At 37.3% G+C, this 15711-nt stretch overlaps 1 protein-coding gene across 10 annotated transcripts in view; it reads left to right on the top strand.

The window, feature by feature from the left end:
- The window catches only part of si:ch211-285f17.1 (sickle tail protein), a 269763-nt gene that overhangs the window by 135086 nt on the left and 118966 nt on the right, over positions 1-15711 (top strand). For all 10 annotated transcript variants that reach the window (XM_037536688.1, XM_017715950.2, XM_017715949.2 and 7 more), the window contains one exon: positions 11713-12026. In XM_037536688.1, coding sequence (XP_037392585.1) covers positions 11713-12026 — 314 coding nt within the window. The remainder of the gene's footprint in view (positions 1-11712; positions 12027-15711) is intronic.

Raw genomic sequence — 15711 nt, 5'->3', positions numbered from 1 at the left:
CTGCAAGTCAGAAGAGTGTTTAGGTTTTGTCATAACTGCTCTCAGGGCCCTCTTGTGGCCCCTGGGCACATGCCCAGAAAATCCATTGGATCATCTGGGCCTGCTGTTAGCTATATGTCCAGTCTAGTGATGATAAAATACGCTCCAGTTAGCCCACAGAAAGCCTGTTAGGGAAATATGCTAAAACAGCATAATGTGAGACTTCACTTTTTGCAATTTCTTGGATAGTAGATACAATGCAAAATGACAAATATGAGAACTGGAAAGAAAAATACATCTGCCAGATATCTACCTCACGATTTGATCAGCACTTTTTTCTATTCTTTTTCAATTAATCTGCATCTTCATTAATCATTCATTTGGCTATCTTCCAAACTTTTGAATGATGATTGCAAACCTTTTGAATGTTGGCATACATTATCTGTTGTAATGTCAACCATGGCTCATAACGTCTGGTGGACATAACTCTGTTTGCGAGATTGGAATTTCCCTACTGAGGAGGCTCAGAGTATGTGTATGAAATTCAACAGAAGCAATTATCTATAAAATCTATCTATATATAAAAAGACTGCTTTACTTTTACCTGCCCTGTGGAGAGGCTTAACCATCTAGGAGTCATGTGCATGGACTGTTGACACCTTGTTTCTCCTAGATCCTCACCCAGAAATCCTTTACATTATTATAATCCACCATTTCACTCTTTCATTATTTGTAATGGGCTTTACTTCCAACACCTGCAAGAACTAACACGTTTCTGTATGTTGTGACCCTGCCCTACATGTACTGAGCTTTTCTTATTCAACATCATGTACGTGGTTGACACAGTGTTTTTATATTCTGACAGATTTCTAACATTGGTCACTGCCTTATCTCACAGATCTTCCTTCTGTATGATATCTTTATGTCTCTGCTTAATTTCACCTGTTTTACATGTTACTCCACCGTCCAGTGAGGCCCAGAGTAAGAGCAGTTCTCCTTTTGAATCATGACTTCTCACACTTTTTCCTCCCCATTTTATTAGGAATTTTTCCTTTTGGGTCTTGGTTATTCTCAGTGGTTTTTCCTCATGTATTTTGAAACTACTATAAGGAGGTTGGATAAGATACCTGAACATTGGCCAAAATCCCAGCGTAATAGCAAATTGTAGTGCACAACTATTTTTACCATAATATGCAAACTTTTTTATTAATTTTGTTTTTGTGGGAAGTGGTACTCTGTTAGAACAGAGTGGATGGAGTTTTTTGTTTTGCAGAGAGATGCTTTTCTGCAGTAGGCTCCATTCTAACTATTGCATGTGTGCCTGAGACTAAAAAGAATAGGAAAAAAAAGAAGAGACAGAGAAATGATGGAAGGTATCATTTTGGTGGTTAGTCAGTTGTCTCCAGCTTTCCGTCAGCAGAGCCTGTGGTTTGTCTTTCGGACTTTGGAGAGAGAGGAATGAGCCATGCTGAATGGATGAGGTTGAAGGTGGAGGAGCTGAAGTGATGGGTCTGAGGAAAAAAAAATTCTCTTAGCTTAAATGTAGTGATTTGGCCAAGATATGCTGCAATTTTGTCCAAAGTTTGCTTATTTAGTTTTGCACTGGATTTATGAGGCTAACGCCTCGCCAATTAGCTTCATGCAAACTACATGCCTAAATCAACACGTTAGGGATGGACATGTCCGTGATGCTTCTTATGGCTGCAAGCTATTGCACTGGATGCTTTAGGCAGTGACATGTAGCATCCAAAATATTATACTCAGCATTTATTATTATTCTATTAAATTTAGCATTCTGTTGCCATATGGCAACAGTGTGCATCAATGGAACAGTAAGTAAACAGTACACTGGCATAGATTGTTCATGTGCATAACAGTCAAATATGCACAAGTGTTTTAAGGGTGCCATATAATGGAAAACTGTATTTATAAAACTGTAGTTTGGTACATGGAACTGATAAGTGTTTGAAGATTAAAGTATGTTTCCTCCTTTGAATACAAGTCCTGGATTTGCAAATGAGGGCAGTAAAATGGGTGATACCAAAATCAGGCTGTTATGTAACTGTTATTCTGAAGGCCCAACCGAGGTCAACAGGCATGGTTGATGTAAATTTTTAAGCGAGGCTAAAGTTGGCTCCCTAGTTGCCATTTTCTTATTGAAGTTGTATTCCACCTTAAATGCTACAGTTTGTACAGGTACCAAAATGGAAACTGTAGACTATTTAAGGTAAAACAGAAAATTTGCAAAATAATTGGCAAATACGAAGTCAACTCCAGCAGCTACATCTTTAATAGGATCCTGACAAATTACTTTAAAGTTGTTAGTTTACCCTGCACATTTCACTTCGTGCAGTTTCTCACTTCGTACAGCATTGCTCAGCCTCTGACCCTGAAGAAACAGACAGAAGAGAGGGGGTAGCATCAACTTTATTAGCATCACAACCGCAATGTGTGGCATGCTGTGTGATGTTATCTTTTTTATCTTTGTTTTTTTTTTGTTAAAGCCAGATCATATTGAATTGAAAGTATAGTGATGTAGTAATTTTAATTTACTTTGTGTTGTTGTGGAGATCGAAAGCAAATATCTAGTATAGGTAACATTAGCTACTAGCAAGCTCCAAATAACTAGCATAGCTACCTAAATAGTATGATGGCCTATTTTATCTACATGGAGGTTCATTTTATTTTCCTCCTTGTGTCTATTTAAGTATATTACTTCTGTGTGACCCATCACGGTGCCTCACTGTAAACAAGCAAATCAGAGCAGAGCTTATCAGATTATTCATGAACCCAACAAATACAGATTATTCATGAACCCAATAAAGGGGCATTCATGGGCTGGAGGTTACAGAACTGGTTCGATCCCCAGCCCCGACAGTCCATGACTGAGGTGTCCTTGAGCAAGACACCTAACCCCCAATTGCTCCCCGGGCGCCGTAGATAGGGTTTCCCACCGCTCCGGGCAAGTCTGCTCACTGCCCTCTTCACTAGTGTGTGTATGTGATGTTTCACTTCACGGATGGGTTAAATGAGGAGGTGGAATTTCCCCGTTTGTGGTATTAAAAAAGTATCACTTCTCATTTCACTTTATTTCATTCTAGAGCATTATAAAGTTGTAAATAATTCAAAACTGCATTCACGCATTTTTCATCATAAACAAAGCCAGAAAACTTGTATGTAGAAATCAAAGACATCAGTTAGACATGCTGAATAAATGCATTCTATGGCACCTTTTAGAATACAGGATGATGAAAATTATATTGATAAAAATATAAATTTGAAATGTAAAAAATCTGTGTGAAAATAGCAGTGTCCTGTGTGTTCAATGACAGTGTATTTACTCCCGTTTTATGCATTGCAGATTAAGCTATCATTGTCACATGCTGTTGTCATATTACCAATAATTATCATTTTGTAATTTTACATAAAACCCATTAAATCTAAAGCTCTTTTTATGAAAAAAATTATTGTAACCTCTCAGAGACTGTTAATTTCTTTCTTGGAGTTAATGATAACTATTGAATAGTACATGCACTTTGAAAGGACTTTAGCGGCCTGGATTTACCTTGTGATGTTGCTCAAATTACCTTCAGCCTTTTAAAAGAAAATATAAAAACATTGACTTTACCCTGTTTTTACTACTAAAATATTAATCCATAAGGGTTTAAATCTGTATGAGAACAGACTATTAAAATCTATTTCAGCTTGATGTTTATCTTTGGTTTTCTATGACTTATCCTATGTGCTACAGTTGCACTTTTACAAGCACATAGGATTCCTTTGCAAGTAAGAACTTGGTTGTTGCGCCACAGGTTTTCTCCAAAATCTTTGATGTAAAAGGAAAGTTTTGAGATTATTCTATAATTTGATATTTCACAGGGATCAAGATTAGGTTTCTTAATCAGAAGTTTAGTTGTTGCTAATTTGAGTGTTTGCTATATAGCCAAAACTAAGAGAAACGTTTATTACGGATGAAAGAGGCTGCAGTAGTGTTTCTTTGCTACCATCATTGGACTAAAAACTCTGCTGAAGAGTCTGCATCTTATGTATTAATCAGAGTATAGAGATAAATTGCTTATCAAAAAATTCTAATTTGTTGTTTATTAATATCATCACACATTTGAATGCCCGCAAATAACAATAAAAGCAGAAAGTTGGGTTGTTGGATAAGTTCTTTACATTTAGATAATGAAAGCAGGCCATAGGGCGTGACTAAGCCTGACTGAGAACTTGGCTTGCAAACAGAGAGCTGGATGGTGAAGGAATTGTGTTAAACATAGTCTGTATGTTTACTGTCTTTGCTTATACAGTCTGTGCTCAGAGAATTATTGAGTGTGTGTGTGTGTGTGTGTGTGTATGGGTGTATATGTTTCCATGTGTTAGTAATTAGTCTTCACCTGTCTGGAGTCTGAGCTGTCTGGACTATTCTCAGTTACACACGCGCACACACACACACACACACACACACACATTCCCAACTCTCTTTTGCATCTCAAATGTCCACTGAATCACACTGAATTTCAAACCAAATGGCATTTATATTTAACACCGTAATTTACTTTTTGGCATTCTTTTAAAAGGCGGTTTCTTTGCAGACTTCTGCAGGTTTGCATCTGAAATACCTTTCAGATGAAATTAACGCAAATAATGTTCATTAATGCCACTGTAAGAAAAACAGCCTCAGACAGTACATATACAATACTGTGCAAAAGTATGAGATCATTCTTTACTTATCCAATATCCAGTCATGAAGTACAAGTTATTCATTTATAGGATATATTTCAGAAGAAATTTGATATAAGTTAATGCACTTGCAATGAGGTTGGGAAAAAGGAAATGCATGAAAATTAAAAAATCCAAATCTGAAGAAAAATGGGAACAGCCATACAAGGCTACCGAAACTGTCACCTTCAGATATATCTTTGAAAGAGAAAATCAAACTCTTGCTTCAGTAGAAGAATCCACAGGTGTTTCTGTACATCCTTCCACTGTGAGAAGATAGCTCAATGCTGTGGATCTCAAAGGACGTGTAGCTGTCACTAAGCTGTCATCACTAAGGTTACTAGCACTGAGGACTGATGTCCCTAGAGCATAGACCAGGATTGTGATATGCAGAAAATGCAACCAACCTTTACATCTGAACTTTCCCTATTCCTGCAGACTTCTTTGAAAAACTGAAAGCATGTTTCCTGAAAAGAATGGAAGCTGGAATAAAGGCAAAGTATAGACACACTAAATACTGGCAAAATTTATATTATATTTAATTGTTAAGGCTCCTGTGTAATTTTCTGTCAAACATATGTTTTCTTTTTGGCTGACACAGAAAGATCAATAACTTTTTTTGCTTATTAGCCATTATGGTTGGGAATGAAGAAAAATTAAGAGTAGTCTCTGAACTTTGTCCAGTACTGTTGATACACACACCCTCTGTCTGGGCTCATTATAACTGATCTAAGTTCAGTTATGCACACACTAAAACTGAGGAAGCTGATCTCTCTGGCTGTCTTACATGCACACACAGACACACACACACACACCCCAACAACCTCAGCCCTCAGTTAATATATAAACATTTTCTGTGTGTGTCCACTCAAAGTGTTCAGAAGTGATCTAACATCGGGGCTCAGAGAGAGAGAGAGAGCATGTAAAAGAGTGAATGTGTGTTTATATGTGTGTGTGTGACACCTGTTGGCTAGCAGAAAGCTTTGGCGTCACAGTCCCCTCTTTTAGCAGACCCTGGGAATGAGGTCACACACACAAGGCAACTAGCTGAGGGTATTTGGAAGCAGAGGGTTTCTTTGGTTAATCTTGCTAGTCAGACGCTGTCTAGACTGTGATTTGTCCGTTTGACAATTCTCAGCGAATGAGACCCAGTCTTACTTTCTTTTGACTTAGCTGCTCTCACTAGAATGGACACAATAGACGAAAAAGGAGCAGGAGATGATGGTAAGCAGTGCAGAACACCGCTGAAAAACTGGAAGAACTTCATTTTGATGGTAGCCACAATCCAAATTTCATTCTTTCACTTTACTGACATGCTGAGAGCTGTGTGAGTATGTGCTCATGTTTGTTTTAGTGCATTCTTGGGACAATGGTGGCCTGACTGGTTTTGAAAGGACATTTTTTTGGTTACTGAGGTTAGGCTTAGGGTTAGGGTAAATAAGTAATTATAGAATTATATTGTTACATATTGGTAGTTACATACAGTACACTATTTTAATACCTGTTGGTCTTTACATTACATTAAATGTCATGATGAATGCACCAAAAGAAACAGCCCAAAATGACTTGGAGAAAATTCTGGTTCCATTGACTTTAAGTAAAGTATGTTTTTTCCTTCTCCTGTAAAGTTACCATTTTGGAGATGCAAGGTTTTGTTTCTGAAAACAGCAATATATAATACATATGCCATGTTATTACATGCATAATACTTATGCATGACTGTATGTATCTGAATGTACGTGTGTGTGGGGCTATAAATATACGTATTAGTGTGTTTGCTGCCCTGTGACGCTGCACTTAAGGCTCAGCTCAGGGAAAGTTGTATTGGAAGCACAGGACACATATTCTCTACTAGCTGGAAATACCTTCAGTATTCCAACACTATGTTTACTGGACTACATTATAACAACATTATAGAAATGAAACTTGGATCTAACTTACAGTAGCCAGTGTACAGCTTGTATAGCAGTATAGATTTACTGTCCTCTGAAAATAACTTGACACACAGCCATTAATGTCTTAATAGCTGGCAACACAAGTGAGTACACCTCACAGTGTGCCCAATTGTGTCGTTGTCCCGCCCTGGTGTCATGTGACTCGTTAGAGAGTCTCACGCATGAGTGCTGCCAGCATTGCTGCAGAAGTTGAAGCAGTGGGAGGTCAGCCTGTCAGTGCTCAGACCATACGCCGCACAGTCCATCAACACAGTCTGCATGGCCATCGCCCAGCAGGAAGACTTTTCTGAAGCTGACGACAAGCAGTCCTGTTTTCTGTTTGCTGAAGACAAGCAGTCCAAGAACATGGATTACTGGAACCATGTCCTGTGGTCTGAGGAGACCTAGATAAACTTGTTTGGCTCAGATGGTGTCCAGCATGTGTGGTGGTGCCCTGGTGTGCACCAGTTGTGGTTCATTGAGGGAAACATGAATTCCATCATGTGCTATGACATTCTGAAGCAGAGCATGATCCCCTCCCTTCGGAAACTGCACCGCATGTCACTTTTCCAACTTGATAATGACCCCAAACACACCTCCAAGATGACACCTCATTTGCTGAAGGTAACGTTGATGGACTGGCCAAGTATGTCTCCAGACCTGAACCCAATTGAGCACCTGTGGGGCATCTTCAAGTGGAAGGAGGAGTGCAAGGTGTCTAACATCCACCAGCTCCGTAATGTCATCATGGAGGAGTGGAAGAGGATTCAAAATATTGACACTTTGAACACAATTTGGACATGTTAATTATGAAGTGTACTCACCTGTTGTTGCCAGCTATTTAGACATTAGTGGCTGTGTGTTGAGTTATTTTCAGAGGACAGTAAATATATACTGCTATACAAGCTGTACACTGACTACTTTAAGTTATATCCATTTCTATAGTGTTGTCCCATGAAAAGATATAATAAAATGATTGCAGAAATGCAAGGGGTGTACTCACTTTTTTGAGATACTGTGCTTGTGTGTGCCGATCAGGCATAACATTATGACCACCTCCTTGTTTCTACACTCATTGTGCATTTTGTCAGTTATCAGCTCCACTTTCTATATAGGTATACTTTGTAGTTCTACAATTACAGGCTGTAGTCCATCTGTAGACCCCCTCTTACCCTTTTTTTTACATTAAACCTACATTAAATCAGTCGATAGTTTCAAATTGATTTTATTTCATTTGCCTCTCTCTGTATATTTGCTTGTCTCTTTTGCATCTCTGTATTCAATGATTATTGTAAAAGCACACATTAAACATGTGTTTAAGACTGTCTGTGCCAAAGCCCAGCTAGAGGGAAAGGTGGCTACTCATATATGCTGATTTCTTAATGTTTGCTACATGATACTATACCTTCAAAATGCTGGTTAACTTTCATGTTGCTAGTAGTATGTTATGAGTAGGTAAGATGATATACCTTTAATTTCTTATCTAATCTCTAAGCTCCAGCTACTGGAGCTAGAGTACGACATGTTGATTTCGCTAGCCACATTACAAACAGTCCAAGGAAAAAATGACATATAGGGCTTTTATTTTACAATCTTAGTGTTAATTGTGCTCAAACTCTTATCTAACTACATTTTTGCCATAAACATTGTTTGCCATAAAAAAAGCTAACATTGTTGTGTTACATAACATTATTATGTTTTTAATGCTATACTAGCGCATTAGCACACACTGAGATTTATTTACAGCCAAGATGGTTAAACAGATATAAAATGCTTCAGATGTGACACCTGAGGTATACCTACTAGTAAAGGGTGACCACCAACTACATTTCATAAAACTGTAGCAGCTACTAACTACACAAAATTGTAGCTAACTACAAAAAGTCGTGTGCTACTTAGCTACTCCCCCATCCCTGTATGTAAGACAGGAAAAATGGAAGTTATGAAGATTTAATATTCACTGCCTAGTTATGTGTATGATCTGTCAGAAACCTTCTATTGCAAGTTTAAAAGAACATCTAGAAGTGCTTTTTGCCTTTGTTCTTTCACTGTTTTTTGCCTGTTTGAACAATTTTGTAAAGCTATTATTACCACTGAGTAAGCTTTTTAGTCAGTAGTTGTGACAGAAGAAAGGCTAAACATCCTGGAATTAGCCAGAAATTAACCGAACACCATTCGCCAAACAGAATGGGCTGTAAAATGCTTTACAGGCTGGCTGCAACAAAACAACATTAATTTTGATTGAGCATAAATTGACAAAACTGAGCTAAACTTGATTGAGTTGACAGAATCTGATTTGGTCTGACTCTGAAGATGAGACCACAAGTTTGGCGAATGGTATTTGGTTCATTTCTAATTCCAGGTTGTTTAGGTGTTCTTCAGTTACATCTGCCGACTAAAAAGTTTGCTCAGTGGTAATGACAATTTTGGAATTTAGTGTAAGGAACTGGAGAAGGAACTGCCAGCTGTGAAGCGAGTGACCAGACCTCGTTACTCTGATGTAGCAACAAGCTGCTTGTTAAGGAACTGTAATTTGGCTAAAGGAATTGTTCAAATTAAAACACATTAAATGCTGTGTTAACGGCCCAGGTTATTCATTTATTACTTTATTTAGTTAACTGTTCTATAAAAGCAATAGAACACTCGAATTGTGTTGCATGTTATCTCATAAAAATGAAATAAAAATCTCATGAAAAAGGAACTGACTTGATGGTAAGAAAAAGTACAAAATCTCTTTTAATGGTAAATGTTATTAACAAAAGATTTGCAATAAAGGCGCACAAAGCAGCTTTGTCTATTTTTTGGCTCTTCTGACATTTCACTCATTCACTCATGAAAGACTGGAATTAAAATGGGTTGCAGTAACATTCAACTTTATTTGAAGATGGAAGAGACAGAAATATTTTTACCTTACTTTCACTTAATTGCAAAAAATTAAAATGCAGAGTAGCTAGGTCAGTAATGACTTTATTATATATTGTAATGTCCTTCTTCTTCTTCTTCTTCTTCTTCTTCTTCTTCTCCTCCTTCTCCTTCTCCTCCTGCTCCTCCTCCTGCTCCTTGTTGTTATTATTACTGTTGATTCCTTATGGGCCTTCATGCTTACAGGTGCGCCTTGCAGTGGAAAGGGTTGAGAATCTTTTCTCTAGTCAGTGATTGGCATGGGGCATGGTGATTTTAGGCACATATCACTGCTGTCAGAAGAAAACCTCGTATCTCCAAAATGATAACTTTACAGGAGAAGGAAGAAACCTACTTTAATTTTAATGAAAGTCAGTGGAACCAGACTTGGAAAGAAGTAATTTTGGGCTGTTTCTTTTGGTCCATTCATCATCAAATTTTCACATAGTGTAAAGGGCAACAGGTATTTCACATTATGTCAAAAACTGAAAAACATAAAAAATTGAGATACAAGGTTTTCTTCCGACAGCAGCGATATGTTGCTGCTCCAGAATATCTTATTCTAATGGTAATGCTTCTCTGTGGAGAGTATACAATCTTTGTGCGCAACTAAACATTTAAATCAGCAATTAGAAGGCGTGTCTGTATACCTTTGGACTGGCATAGTGTACTGTTATCTATACAAGCAGTAGGGGTAGTAATGTAAGCGCTTTAGAAAAAGCCAGAAAAGTTAGATTGCATTTTCTTAACATAAAAACATCATCTAAACTGAAAATGATTTTTCTGTCCAAAAATCCTGTTAAATACAAAAAAACTAAACTAACACATTTATATGAAGGCTACTAATGGAATGGATAACACTGATTATTACTGTTTGTTATAAAAATTAGGCTAGCTTCTTTGAAATTACTTTCACTTACAACTTCTCTTTTTTGCACAGCACTGTTTGTGAAATAGAGTTAAGTGAGTGTCAAGTGCCAATGTCATTGGTAACAGTCTTCTTGAAGACCTAGGAACTTGTATGTAACAGTGTCAGCATGCTGGCTCCAGACTAGCAGAAATCAATGAGAGTCAAGGGGGAGTTAGACAAACCTTTGTTAAATCCCTAACTTCAGGCTGGTCCTATCATAGGTTTTCTCCGTTGTAAAAGACTACATATACATGCATTTGTGTGACATTGTATCAGTTTATGTCCCCATTACTGTGAGAAATTGTAGCATTAGATCTAAACCTGAATGTGGTAAAAGCATAGAGGCAGTCCATGGTGACTTATCTGTGCGTGCACTTATTGGGTTCATAGCCAAGAGTAATTTTGCTGATAGAAGATTTTTCCCCGCTGTTCCCCATGGTATTTCTTCTGCACTATAGGAAGAAAATTGAGCAGACTGAATACTCCCTAAAGACAAACACTCTTTACATTAGCTCATTTCAATAAAATCTGAGGACCAACTACAGCAAGTGTACCCAGTTACACCATATAAAAGACACTCTGTGCTGCACATGTTGTTAGATGCACTGCAAGAGTAAACATACATTTAGTACAGAATTCATATCTCTAAAGTATTATTAATTTGTTGAGTAACAATTATAGATGACAAGTATCTGTAATATTTTTCAGGTGGCTTCTGTAATTTTATGTAGCATTGACTGCCTACTGCCAAAGAGGACTGACTGAGTTAATTTTATTTGTAATTGGACTATGTTCTACCCCAAGACTTACAAATATGCAAATATAACAGATGACATATAACAGAGCTAATAGGCTCCTCCAGTAATATTGAGTAACAGGCTTTAAGTTCAAATCTTCTCTATAAAACTACAAAACAAGGAGCACAGAAGCTTGAATGTTACAAGCTTCAAACATTCATGTTTAAGCTCCAGCTGCCATTTAATGTGAATATACACCATGGCAAACTTGCAGCTTATATATATATATATATATATATATATATATATATATATATATATATATATATATATATATATATATATATATGTATTGCCCATTTTCCCTAGGATAATGCCCATTTTCCCTAGAATAATGCCCATTATTTGAATAATGCCGATAATCAGCACCGACATTTTACTAGCGGAATCCCTAGTTTGCATACACACTCACCATACAACTATCATTCATCATAATCATCATCACTGCCCGTTCTCTGTCTTTTTCCAGAGCCACTAAAGGGAAATCTGAAGGTGACCTCTCCAGAGGACGCTGAGCACCTACATCGCAAGCAAACTGTGGGGGACACTGCCTCAGCTGGATCATCCTCTAACAGCCCAGGGATACGCAGAGACCCTAAAGGAAGCCGGCCGGGAGTTCCCCGCCGACACACAGTGGGAGGAGCGCGGAGCTCGCGAGAAATACTAGCCATGCAGCCCTCTGAAATGGACAAGAAGAGAGAGGCCTTCCTGGAGCACCTGAAGCAGAAGTACCCCCACCACGCCTCAGCCATCATGGGCCACCAGGAGAGACTGCGAGAACAGGTCAGTCAGACACTTTAAAGATCCCTTGTGCTAAAAAAAACATGCTTCATAAATGCAGGACTTAAAACTGTACAGATTAATGTTTGTTTTAATATTGTTACTTCCAGTGCTAATTTTAAATTTTTTGCATTAAAAACAAGAAATTTGTCAGTATTTCTGTATAAAAATGATTTGTTGGGGTGGTATATATGGGATCTTTTGACACAAAATAGGCTTAAACCTGTTATGGTCTATTATGCTGAAATGCTGTGTTAATTTAGTTAGCAGTCAACTGAACAAACCCCCAACTTACACTTCCTCTCACTCACCACCTTAGGAGCTTCAATTACACATATAGGTATGTACTTACAGACTGTAGCCCATCTGTTGGTACTGTGTTTGTGTTTTTGTTTTTTTTTGTAAACTCTCTGTTTCAGACATTTAAATTTGGACATGTTGTAGGCCAGTTTCAACTTCTGATAAGCAAGCTGACTTTTTTAAGCAAGCTTTTAGCTTTATTAGACTGTAGTCTGGCTCCACAGGTCTTCTATGGCAGGCAAAAACACAAATACAGGACAAGGTTTAACTGATGTATTTTTTATTTTAAATTGAGAGTATCAATTAAATTAAGAATCACTTTCCCCATTTTCCCAGTATATGATCTGTTACTATTAATAGACTATTTCTCAGGGGTCTTTTACTAGCTCTTGTGAAGTTTGTTAAATGAACCTTCAGAAAGAAAAATGTTTCTATTCTATTTCTATTAACCAACTATGAGTGCATTATAAATCTGTAACTTATTTGTAATACTGAAAAAGTGTACCTTATGTTGATTATGCTACACTGCACTTATAATATAACTTAATATAACAATTGTTTGAGATGGACTTAAGCAAACTCTATTAATTCTCATACCATCAGCAGAGGTTAAAATTGACTGTTCTCAGAGCAGGACTGTTGTGGTTCAGTTAGTTGAGAGTTGTTTGTCTTTGTTGGCAAATGACAAGTTCAGTTTTCATGCTTTGTGTCCAGGATAAAATGAGGCTGGTCTAACATGCATCACACTAGAGCTTGCCAGCTTTTTCTATTTCTCAGAGATTAACTCTTCTCAGAAATGTTTTGTAGGGTGTAGCTTTTGCGACTCAATGCATTGAATTTAAAATCATAGATGAGAAAGGATAACAGTTGGACAGTGTGCAGGGCCAGAATATATTGTCATTATTTTTAAAAAATACATCACTGTACATTTTTCTGAGTATATCATGGCTATCATTAGTGCTTCTACAAAGCTGCATATATTGTATAATGATATAAAAATGATGACTAGGTGGCAGCCTAGTCTTATTTTATCCATTTTTGGTTTTCTCCCTTGATTCTTTTGTGCATATAGTTAATCATTTAAGTCAATTATTATTTCTGAATGATATATTTTTTGCAGAAATTTTGCTTTGGGGTCAGATCATCTCACAGAATCTGTGACACTGTGAGGCTGTTTTTCTTCCCAAGGCCCTGGACAGTTTATTTAAATTCATGGTATCGCAGACTTCATCAAGTACCAGCAGAAATAAAATCAAAACCTGACTGTCTCAGCCAGGATGCTTAAACTGGGCCTTCTTCTTCCTTCTTCTTCCAGAAGGACAATGATCCAAAGCACATGTCAAAATGGTTCACAAAAAAATGGTTCACAGACCACAGAATTAAGCATTTGCCATGGCCACTGACAGTGACCTGGCCTACACCGCATAGAAAAACTATAGAATGAGCGAGAGTCCATAGCTCAGGGGTCTTTAATTAAAATTCAGTAAGGTCCAGTTAGAAAAAATTTCCTCAAGAAAAGGTAGTCAACAACTGAATGTCACATCAAATAAAGTACAATTCAGTAATATTTCAACAACATTTCCTTCTCCCCTCACGTGTCATATTTACAACACATATGAGTGGTCTGTGCGTTTCCCAGGCTGGTAAAGCTACCGTAAAGGCTAGAAAAGTTACGTTGGTTAAAATAGGACCACACCATCGAAATTAAAGAATTCTCCATAGTGTATGAGTTGTAGGTCTAGGTCCGCATAGGACAGTGCCTGGGTTCAGACTTGGGCTGCAGTCTGCCTATTAGTGATCTCTAGTGGATAAACAATAAAAAAACATTTTTTTACAGCTTGTTTTACTCACATTTGCCAGGGGTTCCCATATTTGTGGAGGGCACTGCATGTGTCACATTTCACTAATTAAGTCCACTTTCCTTTTGTTTTATCTCCAACCCTCGCTTTCCCCATTTTCCCAGTATATGATCTGTTACTGTTACAAGACTATTTCTCTGGGGTCATTTCATTCCTTTATTAATTCAAGTGAAGTTTGTTAGATGAGCCTTTGGAAAGCAAGTGATCAAGTGAATACAAGTGTTGACTTCAGCAGCTGAATGTGCCCAGAAATCATTGCAACCTGACGTGTTTCAGTTTTCAAACCTGAAAAGTGGATAACAAAGCTGGTTGTTAGCCATAAAGCAGTAAACTACTTTTAAAATGCTTACTATTTCAAAACATATTAAAAACATTTGATTTGCTGGCCTTTAGCTTGCTTACTACTGCATCTGCTATACATAACTCTTAATACAATTACTTTAGTCAGCTGGCTTTCTTGTTAGTAAAAGGAAGGCACTACATCACGGTTCTACACCAAAGTTTATAGCAAGACAAAGCAACAAAACAAACAACAAAATGAACAAACTTTTATGTTCAAACTTAAAAAAATGTTTCTATTAAAGTTGCCAGTGAGTAGATCTCACTCAATATTACTGATTGGAGCCAACTATGAGTGCATTATAAATAATACTGAGAAACTGTATCCTATTTTGATTGTGCTACACTGGACTTTTAATATGACCTTTTTCTTTCTTAATATATAATATAACCTCTTTCTTTCTTTGTTGTCTTACTTTCTCTCCGTCTCTCTCTCTCTCTCTCTCTCTCCCTCTCTCTCTCTCGCTCTCTCTCTCTCTCTCTCTCTCTCTTTGTTTCCCTGTCTCTCTCCTGTTGTGGAATGTTATTTGGATTGCCTGAGGGCAGGGTGTTGGGGGCAGGGAGGCTGACATTTTCCTGCTGTGTGTGTGTGTGTGTGTGTGTGTGTGTGAGTGTGTGTGTTTACTTTGGCTCGAAACAAAAGGCTCTTCAGCTGCTCTTAAGAGCTGCAGCAGTTGAACAATGCTGCTGATTGGCAGACTCACAGAGAGTTAATGACAGAGTGTGTTTGAGAAAAGCGTGTGTGTGTGTTGGATGAGCTTAGTAAAGGAGAAATGGGAAATATAAAGACTTTTGTTTCTCCTGGCTGAATTATAGACTTTACTGTGGAAGCCCATTCCCTCCAGGTAGAAAACAGTTTTCTTCCTTGACATTTTCTAGCAGCAGTATGTCAAAATGTTGACTTGGTATCTCAAAATAATGGCTTATTTTATCAGAATATTAACAGTATCATAAAATAATGACATTCTCTCAAAATGTTGACTTACAATGTCAAAATAATAACTTACTTTATTGTAATAATAACATATACCAAAATAATGTATATAAGCAAAATCTGGAGAAAACAGGTCATCATCATTTCAAGATATTAAGTAAACATTTCAAGAAAATAATCATTGTTCTAAAAAACTAAATCAATATTTCACATAAATTATTATTTAAAAGAAAGTTAGTTATTATTTTAAGTAAGT

The sequence above is a fragment of the Pygocentrus nattereri genome, chromosome 3, assembly GCF_015220715.1.
Source record: "Pygocentrus nattereri isolate fPygNat1 chromosome 3, fPygNat1.pri, whole genome shotgun sequence".
Taxonomy (NCBI): Eukaryota; Metazoa; Chordata; class Actinopteri; order Characiformes; family Serrasalmidae; genus Pygocentrus; species Pygocentrus nattereri.
Note: the sequence above shows the minus strand (reverse complement) of the source record. Positions and strands in the feature narration are given on the sequence as shown.